This window comes from Mobula birostris, chromosome 15 (assembly GCF_030028105.1).
Source record: "Mobula birostris isolate sMobBir1 chromosome 15, sMobBir1.hap1, whole genome shotgun sequence".
Lineage (NCBI taxonomy): Eukaryota > Metazoa > Chordata > Chondrichthyes > Myliobatiformes > Myliobatidae > Mobula > Mobula birostris.
The window spans coordinates 15453525-15468199 of record NC_092384.1 but is presented as its reverse complement, the minus strand read 5'-3'; the positions used below and the strand labels follow the sequence as shown (position 1 = coordinate 15468199).

Here is a 14675-nt window from a genome sequence, read left to right as displayed (position 1 = left end):
AATAACCCCAGTGGATGGTAGGGAGGATCTACTCGGTCTCCAGAGGGTTCCTGTGCTGTGGAAGACATCCTGCCTTGTCCCTGTGCCGAAGACGCTGCGCCCCAGTGGCCTCAATGGCTACAGACCGGTGGCTTTGACCTCCCACATCATGAAGACCCTGGACAGACTTGTTCTGGAGCTGCTCCGGCCTATGGTTAGGCCACACTTAGATCCCCTCCAGTTCGCCTACCAGCCCCGACTAAGAGTTGAGGATGCCATCGTCTACCTGCTGAACCGTGTCTACGCCCACCTGGACAAGCCAGCGAGCACTGCAAGGGTCATGTTTTTTGACTTCTCCAGTGCATTCAACACCATCCGCCCTGCTCTGCTGTGGGAGAAGCTGACAGCGATGCAGGTGGATTCTTTGCTGGTGTCATGGATTATTGATTACCTGACTGGCAGACCACAGTACGTGTGCTTGCAACACTGTGCGTCCGACAGAGTGATCAGCAGCACTGGGGCTCCACAGGGGACTGTCTTGTCTCCCTTTCTCTTCACCATTTACACCTCAGACTTCAAATACTGCACAGAGTCTTGTCATTCTCAGAAGTTTTCTGATGACTCTGCCATAGTTGGATGCATCAGCAAGGGAGATGAGGCTGAGTACAGGGCTACAGTAGGAAACTTTGTCACACGGTGTGAGCAGAATTATCTGCAGCTTAATGTGAAAAAGACTAAGGAGCTGGTGGTAGACCTGAGGAGAGCTAAGGTACCGGTGACCCCTGTTTCCATCCAAGGGGGTCAGTGTGGACATGGTGGAGGATTACAAATACCCGGGGATACGAATTGACAATAAACTGGACTGGTCAAAGAACACTGAGGCGGTCTACAAGAAGGGTCAGAGCCGTCTCTATTTCCTGAGGAGATTGAGGTCCTTTAACATCTGCCGGACGATGCTGAGGATGTTCTACGAGTCTGTGGTGACCAGTGCTATCATGTTTGCTGGTGTGTGCTGGGGCAGCAGGCTGAGGGTAGCAGACACCAACAGAATCAACAAACTCATTCGTAAGGCCGGTGATGTTGTGGGGATGGAACTGGACTCTCTGATGGTGGTGTCTGAAAAGAGGATGCTGTCCAAGTTGCATGCCATCTTGGACAATGTCTCCCATCCACTACATAATGTACTGGCTGGGCACAGGAGTACATGCAGCCAGAGACTCATTCCACCGAGATGCAGCACAGAGCGTCATAGGAAGTCATTCCTGCCTGTGGCCATCAAACTTTACAACTCCTCCCTTGGAGGGTCAGACACCCTGAGCCAATAGGCTGGTCCTGGACTTATTTCCTGGCATAATTTACATATTACTATTTAATTATTTATGGTTTTATATTGTTATATTTATACTCTATTCTTGGTTGGTGCAACTGTATCGAAAATCAATTTCCCTCGGGATCGATAAAGTATGACTATGACTATCACAGTCCTTTGTAGGGACTTCTGGTCTGATGCTCTGCTGCTCCCAAAACTAGATGGAGATGCAGCTTGTCAGGACGCTCTCAATGGTGCTCCTGTAAGATTCAGTGACGATGGGGGGGGGCGGGGGGCAGGGGGAGGGAGGGGTGCCTCACTTGTTTCAATCTCCTCAATGTCAAGAGGTATGGGTGGAGACAAGGACATATTATTTTAGCAATAAAATATTTCCCAACAGGATCAAAGAACAAACCATTTTAGATTCAACACTGGGAAATGAGTGGCTGCTGGTATTGGTGGTGTTCCACAAGTGTCATTGCTGACTCAGCTACTTTTCATGCAATATGTTAATGATCTGGATGACAGAATTAATGACTCTGTGGCCAACTTTGCAGATGATATAAAGATAGGTGGAGGGGCAGGTTGGGATCGGGGGGGGGGGAGAGGGGGGAGAGGAAGAGGGATAGATACACTCAGTATTCACATTACAAAGCCACCACCTAACCTGGAAAACTATGGGCATTTCCCTATTCCCAATGCAGCCCTGTCACTCTTCACCTCTATCTATTCTCAAATGTGGAACGTACACTATCATCCATACACAGTAATTCCTGCAGCAACATGCTGTCACGTGACACTCTCTGAGACCACAGACTCAATGTTCACTTGCTCACTACTCACCTTCACAATGTGGAGCAGATCTCCCTCCTGAAGGCAACCCTTCCCATCCAACGTCCCTGCCTTGGCATGGACTGGCTCAGGAGGTGCAGATGGATGTTCATCAATCTCGTTCATTCATAGGTCTTCAGGACTCTTGGGGCTACAGAAAGAAACATCCAGGACTCTCAGTTCATTTGAAACACCGCTACTCATACAATGGACCATCAAGAATTATTCAGCTGCTCACTCATACTCAGCATTTTAGGAAAGTTTAATCTGCAGGATGTCTGTCCTTGCGAGTGTTTTCCAACTGTGCCCAACTGTGACTTTTCATGCAAGAAAAAGATGACTACTGAAAACATTCTACAATTCCTCTTACTTCACCAGGTATCCAGCCAAAACCAACATCAAACCTCTTTCAATTTCAAGGCCAGGATGTGTCACTCCAATGTAATATTGGATCCTAGTTAAAAAACACAGACCATACAACTGATTCTAATAAAAGTTTTCTTCACCACGTCATTTGGGAAGTCCTTGTAGACTTAAGCATCCTTAAGTTTATCTACTCAAGCCTAGACTGTTGCATCTCTCTTCTCTTCCTGCCAATTTTCTCTGTTGGAAATACATTGTGTGTCAAAGTGAACATGATCTTCTGGTCTATAATCAATTCCTATACCCTGGAGCACCCAAACGCAACTGTACCTTAATTCAGTTTATTTGCAAGGTTAATCCACCATCTCGCTCTTCAGTGCTTTGCTGGAATTTTGACCTGTAGTCTTTCTTGATTTAGAAATTACCAGCTGGTACTGAGGTACAGACTTCTCAGGATTCCAGAGGTCGGAAGTACAACAGTCAGCTCACATAGAGGAAGAAAGGAAATGAACAGCAAGGAAAACATCTGAGCCTGTGGCTGGAGAGCAGAGGGGGAAAAACACTCCAATGGAAAAGAACAAGAGACTGAGCAGCATCACTTTCTCTGTAAAGCACAGAGAGACCAGAGGAGATTAACACCAACTCTCAATAGCCCAGATCAAGCCCTTGTTCCCCATTCCATCAAACAAGCTGAGATCATCAGCATTTCATTAATGATGATCTGGTTCCCTCACTCCAACTAGTAAGATAATGAACTGCCTGTCTGCAACCAGAGTCAGGCCAGCTAACCTGGAAGGTGCTGGTATTCCAATCCACAGGACGAGGAGGATGTGGACAGTAAAGCACAGCTGAGGCTCTCTGAAAGAACATTTCAATTAGTCACATTCCCCTACTCTCTCCATTATTTTTCTTTGTTAAGTCACAAAACTTGCTGCATAATCGTAAAAAAAATCATCACACTACTGATAAGCAACACAAGAGATTCTGCAGATTGTGTATATTGCAACATACTCAAAATGCTGGAGGAACTCTGCAGGTCAGTCAAGGTTTGGACCAGTTCTGATGCAGGGTCTCAGCCTGAAACGTTGACTGTCTATTAATTTCTGTAGATGCTGTTGACTTGCTGAGTTTCTCCAGCATTTGGTGTGTGTTGCACTACTTATAATTCTTTTATCCTAACCCTTCTGCCACAGATTTTTCCTACCAAAGCCACTGATGCTCTTGAACACTTTCACAAAATCTCAAATCAGGTAATATTTCTGATCCAAACATAAATAGAGAATGTTTCAATTCTTTGAGACGGCTGAGTTTCCTCTCATTAATACAGTACCATTAAGCACTTGCTGAATCTTCTGCAAAACCTCAAAGTTCTGGTTTCAAGTGCAGTACGCAGAATTAGTTAACATTTCAGCTGGACTCTGATCAGTGAATTAAAGATTGGGCACAATTTCCTTAAACAATATTCTTCCGTTAATAAAGAAAGGATGCAATGATCCATTCATAGGTTGTAAACTCAGTCAGCTCCATCATGAGCACTAACCTCTCCACCATTGAGGACATTTTCAAAACGCGATGCCTCAAAAAGACAGTGTCTCTCATTAAAGACCCTCACCACCCAGGATACGCCCTCTTCTCATTACGACCATCAGGGAGGTGGAATAGGAGCCCGAAGACAGACAGACAGACAGACAGACACACACACACACACACACACACACACACACACACACACACACACACACACACAAACGTTGTAGGAACAGTATCTTCCCCTCCACCATCAGATTTCTCAACGGTCCATGAACAAACACCTCACTTTCATTATTTCTGTTTTTGCACCATTTTTAATTAAACTACTTAATATGCAAGATATGCTTACTGTAATTGATTTAATTGATTTAGTTAATTATTGTTGTTCCTAGATTATCATGGATTGGATTGTACAGTTGCTGCTTAAGTTGGCAAATTTCACGACATATGCTGGTGATATTAAACTTGATTCTAATATACACTTATTTTAATCGTTAGTATTTATAGACTGCACTGTACTGCTGCTGCAAAACAATAAATTTCAGGGCATTCGTCAGTGATAACAAACCTGATTCCAACCCCAGCGATTTCTCAATCTATCCCACCACTTTGCAAGGTTTGTTGACGAGGTCACCCAGTGGCTGTCTCTGCACCTTCTAAAACAGGGACATCTCTCATGCTCCCTATCAATAAGTGAAGCTGTTTTGCATTAAATGTCATCACCCACACACCACTCTACCATCACACCGTACATATCTTTCTGTGAAGTCTCCACAACATTCACTGTAATTGAGATCTGCATCAGCTGTAACCTTGAGTCAGAGTGCTGAAATCTGGGTCATTAACATGCAGTGATCCAATACCACATTCTGAGCACACCCCACCTCTCTGCTGCACTGTGGAAAGAAATGATTCACTGCTATCCGTCCTCTTCCTGAGCCCATTTCATACCCAAGCTCATTTTTAATCTCATAGCTTTAGTTTTATTAACAAATCTGTTACGTTATTTCAAACATCTTCTGGAAGAATTGAATATCAAATAATTTAATGGCTTAACTCCAAAGTGATTCGGCATTGACTTTCATTCACTGGTCTGACCATCCCTTACTGTTTAGCCAGTTGATCTGATTGTCCCACTTAACACTCTGTAATGCAAGTATGACAACTGGATGGATAAATTGTACTCAAGTCCAACCTTCCCCTGGGCAATAACCTGCTTCTGACGCTGGTACACCACTGACCTGCAGCCTGAACTGTTCCCTCAAAGTGCTGCATCAGTTATAAAGTTAAGAGTCCAGACAACTATCTTTCTTGGTGCTTCTGACCTCACAAGGACCAGAGAGCTGTAATGGTCAGATGTCTCATGGGTGGTATAACTTATATTAAAACGAGTAAAAGTATTTCTGGTCTGAGACATCAGTGATCCCACACCACCCCCTTTCTACAGGAAATTTTCAAAAACTAGGTTCAAACCCGTGAAATGAAACAAATTCTGACAACCATGTAAATCAACTTACTGAGCAAAACCTAGGCTCGAGGTAGAGCAAAGACAGGATATATGGGGGGGGGGGGGGGAAGAGTATGAATAGAAGGGGATTAGAATATTAGCACCCAAACCCACGGTCACTATTGCAGATGTAAGTTCAGTCTTCTGGAGGAGGAAGCATCTGGCCTGGATGGTGTCCTTTGATCCTGCACAGATTAGCTGGCGGGGGCATTTGCAGATTTTTTAAAACCTCTCCCTGCTTTAATGCCACTATCATCCCTGTAACGAAGAAAAACAAGGTAATATTCCTTAACAACTACTACCCGGTGGCTCTGACATCCACCATCACGAAGTGCTTCGAGACGCTGGTCAAGGCACACATCAGCTCCAGGGTCCCAGAGACCCACTGCTATTCGCCTTCCGCTGAAATTGGTCTATGGTGGGGCCCAACTCCTTTGCCCAACACTTACCTCTGGAACATCTGGACAGTAAAGAGACCCATCTTAGACTAATATCTATTGACTACAGCTCTGCTTTTAAACTCATCTCCAGACTCCTAGACCTGGGACTCAACACCTCCCTTGCAACTGGATGTTTGACTTCCTGATCAACAGATCACAATCAGTAATGATAGGCAGCGACACCTCTGTCACAATTATCCTCAAGGTTGTGTCCTCAGCCCCTTACTTTCTCCCTACAGACTCACAACTGCACGGCAAGATTTGGCTCCAATACCCTGGAAGTGTGCAGATAACACCATCATAGTGGGCTGTAAGTTAGACAATGAGAAGTTGGAACACATGAAGGAGGTAGAGAGGAGAGTGAAATGGTGCCACGTCAACAACCTTCCCCTCAATGCCACCAAACAAAAGAACAGGTCATTGCCTTCAGGAAGGAGTCAGTGTCTGCACGAATAGTGCTGAGATTGAGAGGGCTGAGAGCGCCAAGTTCCCAGAAGTGACGTCACTAATCGTCTGCCCTGGTCCAGCAGAGCTCATCATTCTACTTCTTTAGACTAAAGAAATTAGTCACCTCTGCTTTGACTCTCACCAGTTTTTTTTAAAATCAAAGCATCCAAACTGGATGCATCATGGCTTGGTGTGGCAATTGCAGAGTTGTGGTCACAGCTCAGCACATCATAGAGACCAGCTTCTCCTCCATGGACCTTGTCTACACTTCTTAGTGCCTCAGTAAATCAGGCAGCATAATCAAAGATCCCACCCAGCTCTGACGTTGTCTATTCTCTCCCTCTCCCATCGGGCAGAAGATACAAAAGCCTGAGAGCGTATACCATTACCACAGCTTCTATCCTTCTGTGATGAGACTACTGCACACTCTTAAATATGATACAAGTGACCTAACAATCTATTTTGTCATTACCTTGAAACTTATTGTCTACCTGTACTGCACTTTCTCTGTAACTGCAACATTTTATTCTGTATTCTGTTGGTCTTACCTTGTACTACCTCAATGCATGGATACAATGAGCTGATCTGTATGAATAGCATGCAAGACAAAGTTTCACTGTATCTCGACACAAGTGACAATAATAAACCAATTTACCAAATTAAATCAAAAAGTCATGGTAAAGTAACTAGCAGCAATGAACAATGACCTTTTGCCACTACCTGAAGACAGTAAACCACCGGGAATAATGTTTGGGAGATAGCTGCACTAAGATCAGAGTTTAACTGCTAAGCATGGCTCCTTTCCCAGAGTATTTTTCATGCTCTAATCTCTGGCTTAATTCATTACAAACTCCCAAACCCAGGGTAGGAGGAAGATTACTAAAGAGCAGCTGGGTGGGGAGGGATGTAAAATATACTTATAGTACCCGACCTGCAAAAAAGGCCAGAAGTCATAGACATTACCTCTCAGTCCCTCCGCTCTGATTTAAGCATCGATGTATGGAAATGGATATGCCAATGTCTCCGAATGCAGTACTTTCCACACCATGCTCTGATTGATGAAAGAACCAGAATTTGTTCTCACTTAAAATAAAAGCTACTTGACACGCCCAGTTCAGTTAACCATCTCAAAAATGCAGCTCCACCAGTTTCTTCCACTCCTCCAGATACTTCTGGTCCAATGAGTGCCCTGGCATCTGCAATTCCTGAAATGATGGGGTGGAGCTTTGATCCCCACTTTGGCAAGGGCCGATCAACACCCAGAGCTTCAGCCAGAGCTTGTGCCCTAAAATCAAAAGGAAAGATGAGTTTCAGTAGTTATGGGCTCAGCCATCACAACTCCCCTGCCAACTTCTCCATGGCTTCACATCCCTCTGAACCCAACCATTTACCATAAGAAAATAAGACATAGGTGCAGAGTTAGGTCATGGCTGATCCTTTTCTCCCTCCTCAGCCCCACTCCCTGGCCTTCTCCCCGTAACATTTGATGCCATGTCTAATCAAGAACCTATCAAGATCTGCCTTAAATACACCCAACAACTTGGCCTCCACAGCTGTCTGCGGTAACAAATTCCACAAATTCACCACCCCTTGGACTAAAGAAATTTCTCCGCGTCTCTGTTTTAAATGGACGCCCCTCTATACTGCGACTGTGCCCTCTTGTCCTAGACTCCCCCAACTATGGGAAACATTTGCTCTGTCCAGGCCTTTTAACATTCGATAGGTTTCAATGAGATTCTCCCCCCCCCCACCGCCCAAATCCTTCTACATTCCAGCGAGTACAGACCCAGAGCTATCTAACATCCCTCTTATGATAACCCTTTCATTCCCGGAATCATCTTTATGAATCTCCTCTGAACCCTCTCCAATGCCAGCACATCTTTTCTTCGATGCGGAGCCCAAAAGTGTTCACAATACTAAAGGTGAGGTCTCACCAGTGCCTCAGCATCACACCCCTGCTCTTGTATTCTAGACCTCTTGAAATGAATGCTAACATTGTACTTGCCTCCCTCACCACCGACTCTACATGAACATTAACCTTTAGGGTGTTCTGCACAAGGTCTCCCAAGTCCTTTGCATCTCAAATTTTTGGATTTTCTTCTCATTTCGAAAATCGGCTGCACATTTATTTCTTCTACCAAAGTGCATGACCATGCATTTTCTAATATTATATTTCACTTGCCACTTTTTTGCCCATTCTCCTAATCTAAGTCCCTTCTGCAGCCTACCCGTTTCCTCAACACTACCTGCCCCTCCACCTACCTTCATATCATCTGCAAACCTGGCAACAAAGCCATCTATTCCATCATATAAATAACTGAAGTACAGCATAAAAAGGAGGAGGTCCCAACACTGACCCCTGTGGAGCACCACTAGTCACTGGCATCCAACCAGAAAAGGATCCTTCTATTTCCACTCACTGCCTCCTACCAATCAGCAAATGCTCTAACCTTGCCAGTAACTTCCCTATAATACCATGGGCACTTAACTTGGTAAGTAGCCTCATGTGTGGCACCTTGTCAAAGGTCGTCTGAAAGTCCAAATATATAACATCCACTACATCCCTTTTATCCATTCTACTTGTAATCTCTTCAAAGAATTCCAACAAGTTTGTCAGGCAAGATTTTCTTTTAAAGAAACCATGCTGACTTTGTCTTATTTTGTCCTGCATCACCATAACAATTGACTCCAACATCTTCCCAACCACTGAGGTCAGGCTAACTGGTCTATAATTTCCTTTTTGCTGCCCTCCTCCTTTCTTAAAGAGTGGAACAACATTTGCAATTTTCCAGTCCTCTGGCATCATGCCAGAGTCCAATGATTTTTGAAAGATTATTACTAATGCCTCCACAATCTCTAACACTACTTCTTTCAGAACCCTAGGGTGCAGTTCATCTGGTCCAGGTGACTTGTCTTTTAGGTCTTTCAGCTTTTTGAGCACCTTCTCCCTTGTAATAGTAATTGCACTCACTTCTCTTTCCTCACATCCTTCAACATCTGGCACACTGCTAGTGCCTTCCACCGTGAAGACTGTTGCAAAATACTCATCAATTCATCTGCCATCTCCTTGTCCCCCGTTATTATTTCTCTTGCCTCATTTTCTAGTGGTCCTATATCTACTCTCATCTCTCTTTTTTTTGAAACATACTTGAAAAAGATTTTACTATCCACTTTGACACTGCTTGCTAGCTTGCTTTCATAGTCATCTTTTTCCTCCTAATGATTCTTTTAGTTGCTCTCTGTAGGTTTTTAAAAAGCTTCCCAATCCTTTATCTTACCATTATTTTTTGCTTTGTTGTATGCCCTCTCTTTTGCTTTTACAATAGCTTTGACTTCCCTTGTCAGCCACAACTGTACTATTCTACCATTTGAGTATTCCTTCATTTTTGGAATACACATGTCCTGGACCTTCCTCATTTTTCTCAGAAACGCATGCATCGCTGCTCTGCTGACATCCCTGCCAGCAGCTCCTTCCAATTTACTTTGGCCAACTCCTCTCTCATACCACTGTAATTCCCTTTACTCCACTGAAATACTGCTACATCAGACTTTATTTTCTCCCTATCAAATTTCAAGTTGAACTTGAATCATATTGTGACCACTGCCTCTTACGGGTTCTTTTACCATAAGCTCCCTAATTACCTCTGGCTCCTAACATAACACCCAATCCAATATAGCTGATCCCTAAGAACACTCAATGACAAACTGTTCTAGAAAGCTATCTCTTAGGCATTCAACAAACTCATTCTCTTGAGATCCATTAGCAAACTGATTTTCCCTATCAACCTGCATGTTGAAACCTCCCATAACTATCATAACATTGCCCTTTTGACATGCTTTTACTATTTCCTGTTGTAAACCGTGGACCACATCCCAGCCACTGTTGGGAGGCCTGTATATAACTGCCATCAGGGTCCTTTTACCCTTGCAGTTTTTTAAAATCAACTCACAAGGATTCAAATCTTCCGATCCTATGTCACATCTTTCTACTGATTTGGTGCCATCCTTTACCAGCAGAGCCTCACCACCCCCCTGCCTACCTTCCTATCCCTCCAACACAATGTGTAACCTCGGACATTCAGCTCCCAACTACAACCATCCTTCAGCCACGATTCAGAGATGGCTACAACATCATACCTGACAATCTGTAATAGTGCAACAAGATCATCCACCTTATTTCTTATACTCCGTGCATTGAGATATAACACTTTGTGAGTACTGTATTTGCTACTTTTTTCATTCTGCATCCCTTTCTGCCTAGCTCTCTAAATACGCTTTTCAGGACCTCTTTGCTCTTCCTTGCTATGTCATTGGTACCAATATGTACCAAGACATCTGGCTACTCTCCCTCCCTCTCCAAAATGTTGTGGACACGATACGAGACATCCCTGACCCTGGCACCTGGGAGGTAACATACCTTTCAGGTATCCTGTTCACGTCCACAGAATCTCCTGTCTGTTCCCCTCACTATTGAGTCCCCTATCATTATCCCCCTTCCCTTCTGGACCATGGACTTATGCTCAATGCCAGTAACCCAGTCTCTGTGGCATTCCCCTGGGAGGTCATCCCCCACAAAAGTATCCAAAGCGGTATACTTATTATTGAGGGGAATGGCCACAGGGGTACTCTGTGCTAACCGCTAACTCACAGTTACATTTCTCCTGACGGTCGCCCAGCTACTTGCCTCCTACAACTCAGGAGTGACTACTTCCCTGTAACTCTGATCAATGATCTCCTGACTGTCCCATACAAGTCAAGGGTCATCCAGCTGCTGCTCCAGATCCCTAACATGGTCTTCAAGGAGCTGCAGCTGGATGAACTTCACATAGATGTAGTTCCCTGGGAGACTCTGGATCTTCCAGGACTCCAACAACCAACACAAAGACACAACAGCCATTTACTACACTGGGTACAACAAGAGGGAAAAAAATGTCAGAAATGGATGAGGATCTTAACATCGAGAACTGCTAAGCCTATCCTGATGGAAGCAGAGAAACAAGGGGCAAATGGGATTTGATACAAGTCAGAGTCCACATCAGAGAGCAGACACACCGAAGATCAGGGTGGGTGGCCAGGTAGGAAACCACTGGAATAATCAAAGTTCAAATAAATTTAACTCAACTATAATCAACACACCCCAGGTCAAAGCATTAAACTGGTTGGAATTCCCAAATCAGCTCTCTCCTATGTGGTCATATCCAATCACCCCAGGCCCGAACACACACCACACCAGACAATGTGGCAAAGCTCCCTACTCTCCTCTGCCAACTCCAGCAGAAGGTATCCTCAACCCTCCTTCTTCGTACCTCAGCGGCCATCAGTGACCATCCCCTTAAAGCTTGAAGGACATTCATGGAGTCACAGAGTAAGAGTCAGACGGGTAGAAAGAAAAAGGATGGCCTAAAGCAAAATAAACCAACCAAGTGCTTAAATCTATCATTGTGAACTTGATACTGGTGGCAATATGCATTGCATTTAGTAACAACGGCAAAATATCCCAGCCACTTCACAAGAACCTTATCAAGCAAAAATGGGCATCAACCCATCAAAAAGATTACAGCAAACAATTAAACCTTCTAAAAATCATGATACATTTATTGATCGCATGTACATCAAAGCAGACAGTAAAATATGTCATTTGCCTTCATAGCCAACACACAGGGTGTCCTGGGGCAACCTACAAATGTTGGCACACACTCCAGTGCTGACATTGCACATCCACAATGCTCAAAGGTAGTTGGACTTACTTTCTTTAATTTATTTAAAGAGATACATCACAGCACAGGCCCTTCAAGCCCAACAAATCTATGAAAGGTCTTGGGAAACGGAAGAGATAGAGACAGCTCTGAGGTGATCCCATGCTAGTCTCCCAATACCCAGCTAGACTCTCAAGTCAGACAATCAAGATAATAGAACTCTAGAAGTGCAGAATACTCAAAACAAAATACACTCTGCGACCACCTTATTAGGTACAGGAACTTTAAAATAACAGCAAAAGGTAAGCAGTGATGATATCTGACATAACAATAAAAATACTTCTAAAATCTTTCTTTTAAAATAAAAGAGCCATCATTCCAAAGAGAACTTGTTAAAGTAGGGGTAGCAATGAGTGGACATGAGTTGGAGATATTTGGATACTCCCAGGTTTACAGAGAGTAGAATGAAGGAGAGTACATTAACAAGTCAAACTTATTGACAATGGTATAACGGATGTGAGACCAGCAGGGGAGAAGTAGTGTTCCAGAAGTTTTGAAAAATTACAAGGATGCTGCCAGGACTAGGGGGCCTGAGTTATAGGTAAATGTTGGTCAGAGCACGTCTTTGTTTCTTGGAACACAGGAGAATGATGTGGGGGTGGGGGTGGGGAGCCTTACAGAAATGCTTACAATTATAAGAAGCACACATAAGGTGGCTGGTAACAGTCTTTTCCATAGGTTAGGGGTGTCCAAAATTAGGGAGCATAGGTTGAAGGTGAGGGGTGAAAGATTTAAAAAGGACCGGAGCAGCAATGCTTTCACACAGAGGGTGGTGAGTATGTGGAACAAGCTGCCAGAGGAGGTGGCTGAGGCAGGTACAGTAGTATCATTTAGGAGACACTTGGATCTGTAGATGGAGGGGCAGGATTTGGAGGGATATGACTAAATCCAGGAAACTGATGAGTTGGAGGGCACCATGGCCAGCTTGGATCCAACACACTGAAGACCCTGTGATGTGCCGTATTGTTCTATGACTCAGTGCATTCAACCCTGTGCTCCAGACCCACTGCTGCCTGTAAGCAGTTGGTACATTCTCCCCGAGATGCCAGTGCTTCCTCCTGGCATTCCGGTTCCCTTCCACAGTCCAAAGATGTACTGGCTGGTAGGTTAATTGCCCCGTGATTAGGCTAGGGTTAAATTGGGGGATCGCAGGGCAGGAGGGCCCATAGCTCAATGAGTAAATAAATAAACTCACTGTGCTAGGGAGGGGAGTGATTCAATGGCTCAGAGACTACCTTCAGTCTTCCCTGTATCTGAGAAAACTTCTGCTCATCCAGATTGGAATCTTAGCCAAGCAAACTGACGGCTTAGAATCGAGTGCTGGGGGTCAGAATCAGGTTTAATATCACCAGTGCATGTTGTGAAATTTGTTAACTCTGGCAGCAGTACATTGAAATATAGAATAAAAAACTGAGTTACAGTAATTATATATGTATATTAAGTAGTTAAATTCAAATAAGTAGTGCAAAAACAGAAATTTTAAAAAAAAGTAGTGAGGTAGTGTTCAGGGGTTCAATGTCCATTCAGAAATTGGCTGGCAGAGGGAAAGAAGCTGATCCTGAATAACTGAGTGGGTGCCGTCAGGCTTCTGTACCTCCTTCCTGATGTTAACAGCGTGAAAGGGGCCTGCCTTGGGTGGCTGGGGTCCTTAATGATGGATGCCTTCCTGAAGCACCAGTCCATGAAGATGTCTTGGATACTACGGAGGCTAGTGCCCTTGCTGGAGCTGATTAATTTTCTTACTTCGAGCTTGTGCAATAGCCCCCACTCCCATACTAGACAGTGGTGATCTCCATGGTACACCTGTAGAAGCTTGAGTGTTTTAGGTGACAAACCAAATCTCCTCAAATAGGCGCCATCTTGCTTTCTTTACGGCTGCATCAATATGTTGGGACCAGGTTAGATCCTCAGAGATATTGACACCCAGGAACTTGAAATTGCTCACTCTCTCAGGGTTCCTGATGAGGCAGTGGCTAAAATTCACGGGGACAGCAGAAACCCATAACTGATGCATCGAACAAAAATGCAGACCAAGCTGCTGTGAGCTGAGTCAGGATCAGAATCTGCTTCATTCTTACATTATCTACAACAGTCTTCCATTGATCAAGTTCAATAGCTTGTATCCTCGTTCCTCCACAGAAGAGATCCAGAATCTCCATCTTTACTAATAAACCACAGAAACAAGAGCTAAGTGCACTGAAGCAGGAGGAAGCCCCACTCCATCATCCAGCTAATCTCATCACCTTCCCAACCTATCACACAAACGGAGCACCACACCACAATGAAAGCATTTGGCTGGCGAATCCCCAACACAACCGGCTTCATCTCATTATAGGGAAGATGCAATGGCACTTGAGAGATTTAGGGGGACATCAGTATTGGAGAACGTTGGCCCCGAGAAGCAATTCACTCATGGTTATTTTCTTTGGAATAACGTTCCGAGGAAAGATTTAATCTGCCTGCATAAATTACGAGGGGCTGGGGCAGGGTGAAGGGAAAGTGACCCTGAACAG

At 44.3% G+C, this 14675-nt stretch overlaps 1 protein-coding gene across 8 annotated transcripts in view; it reads right to left on the bottom strand.

The window, feature by feature from the left end:
* The window catches only part of kifc3 (kinesin family member C3), a 78062-nt gene that overhangs the window by 53971 nt on the left and 9416 nt on the right, over window positions 1-14675 (bottom strand). For 5 of the 8 annotated variants that reach the window (XM_072279350.1, XM_072279355.1, XM_072279357.1 and 2 more), the window contains exons 2-3: window positions 7370-7691; window positions 2132-2270 (exon numbers count right to left, since the gene is read on the bottom strand). In XM_072279350.1, the coding sequence (XP_072135451.1) occupies window positions 2132-2245 (114 nt within the window). In that variant the 5' untranslated portion in view covers window positions 2246-2270; window positions 7370-7691. Of the gene's footprint in view, window positions 1-2131; window positions 2271-5633; window positions 5778-7369; window positions 7692-14675 lie in introns of those variants that run through there. The other 3 variants (XM_072279351.1, XM_072279352.1, XM_072279353.1) reach the window with 3 other exon arrangements.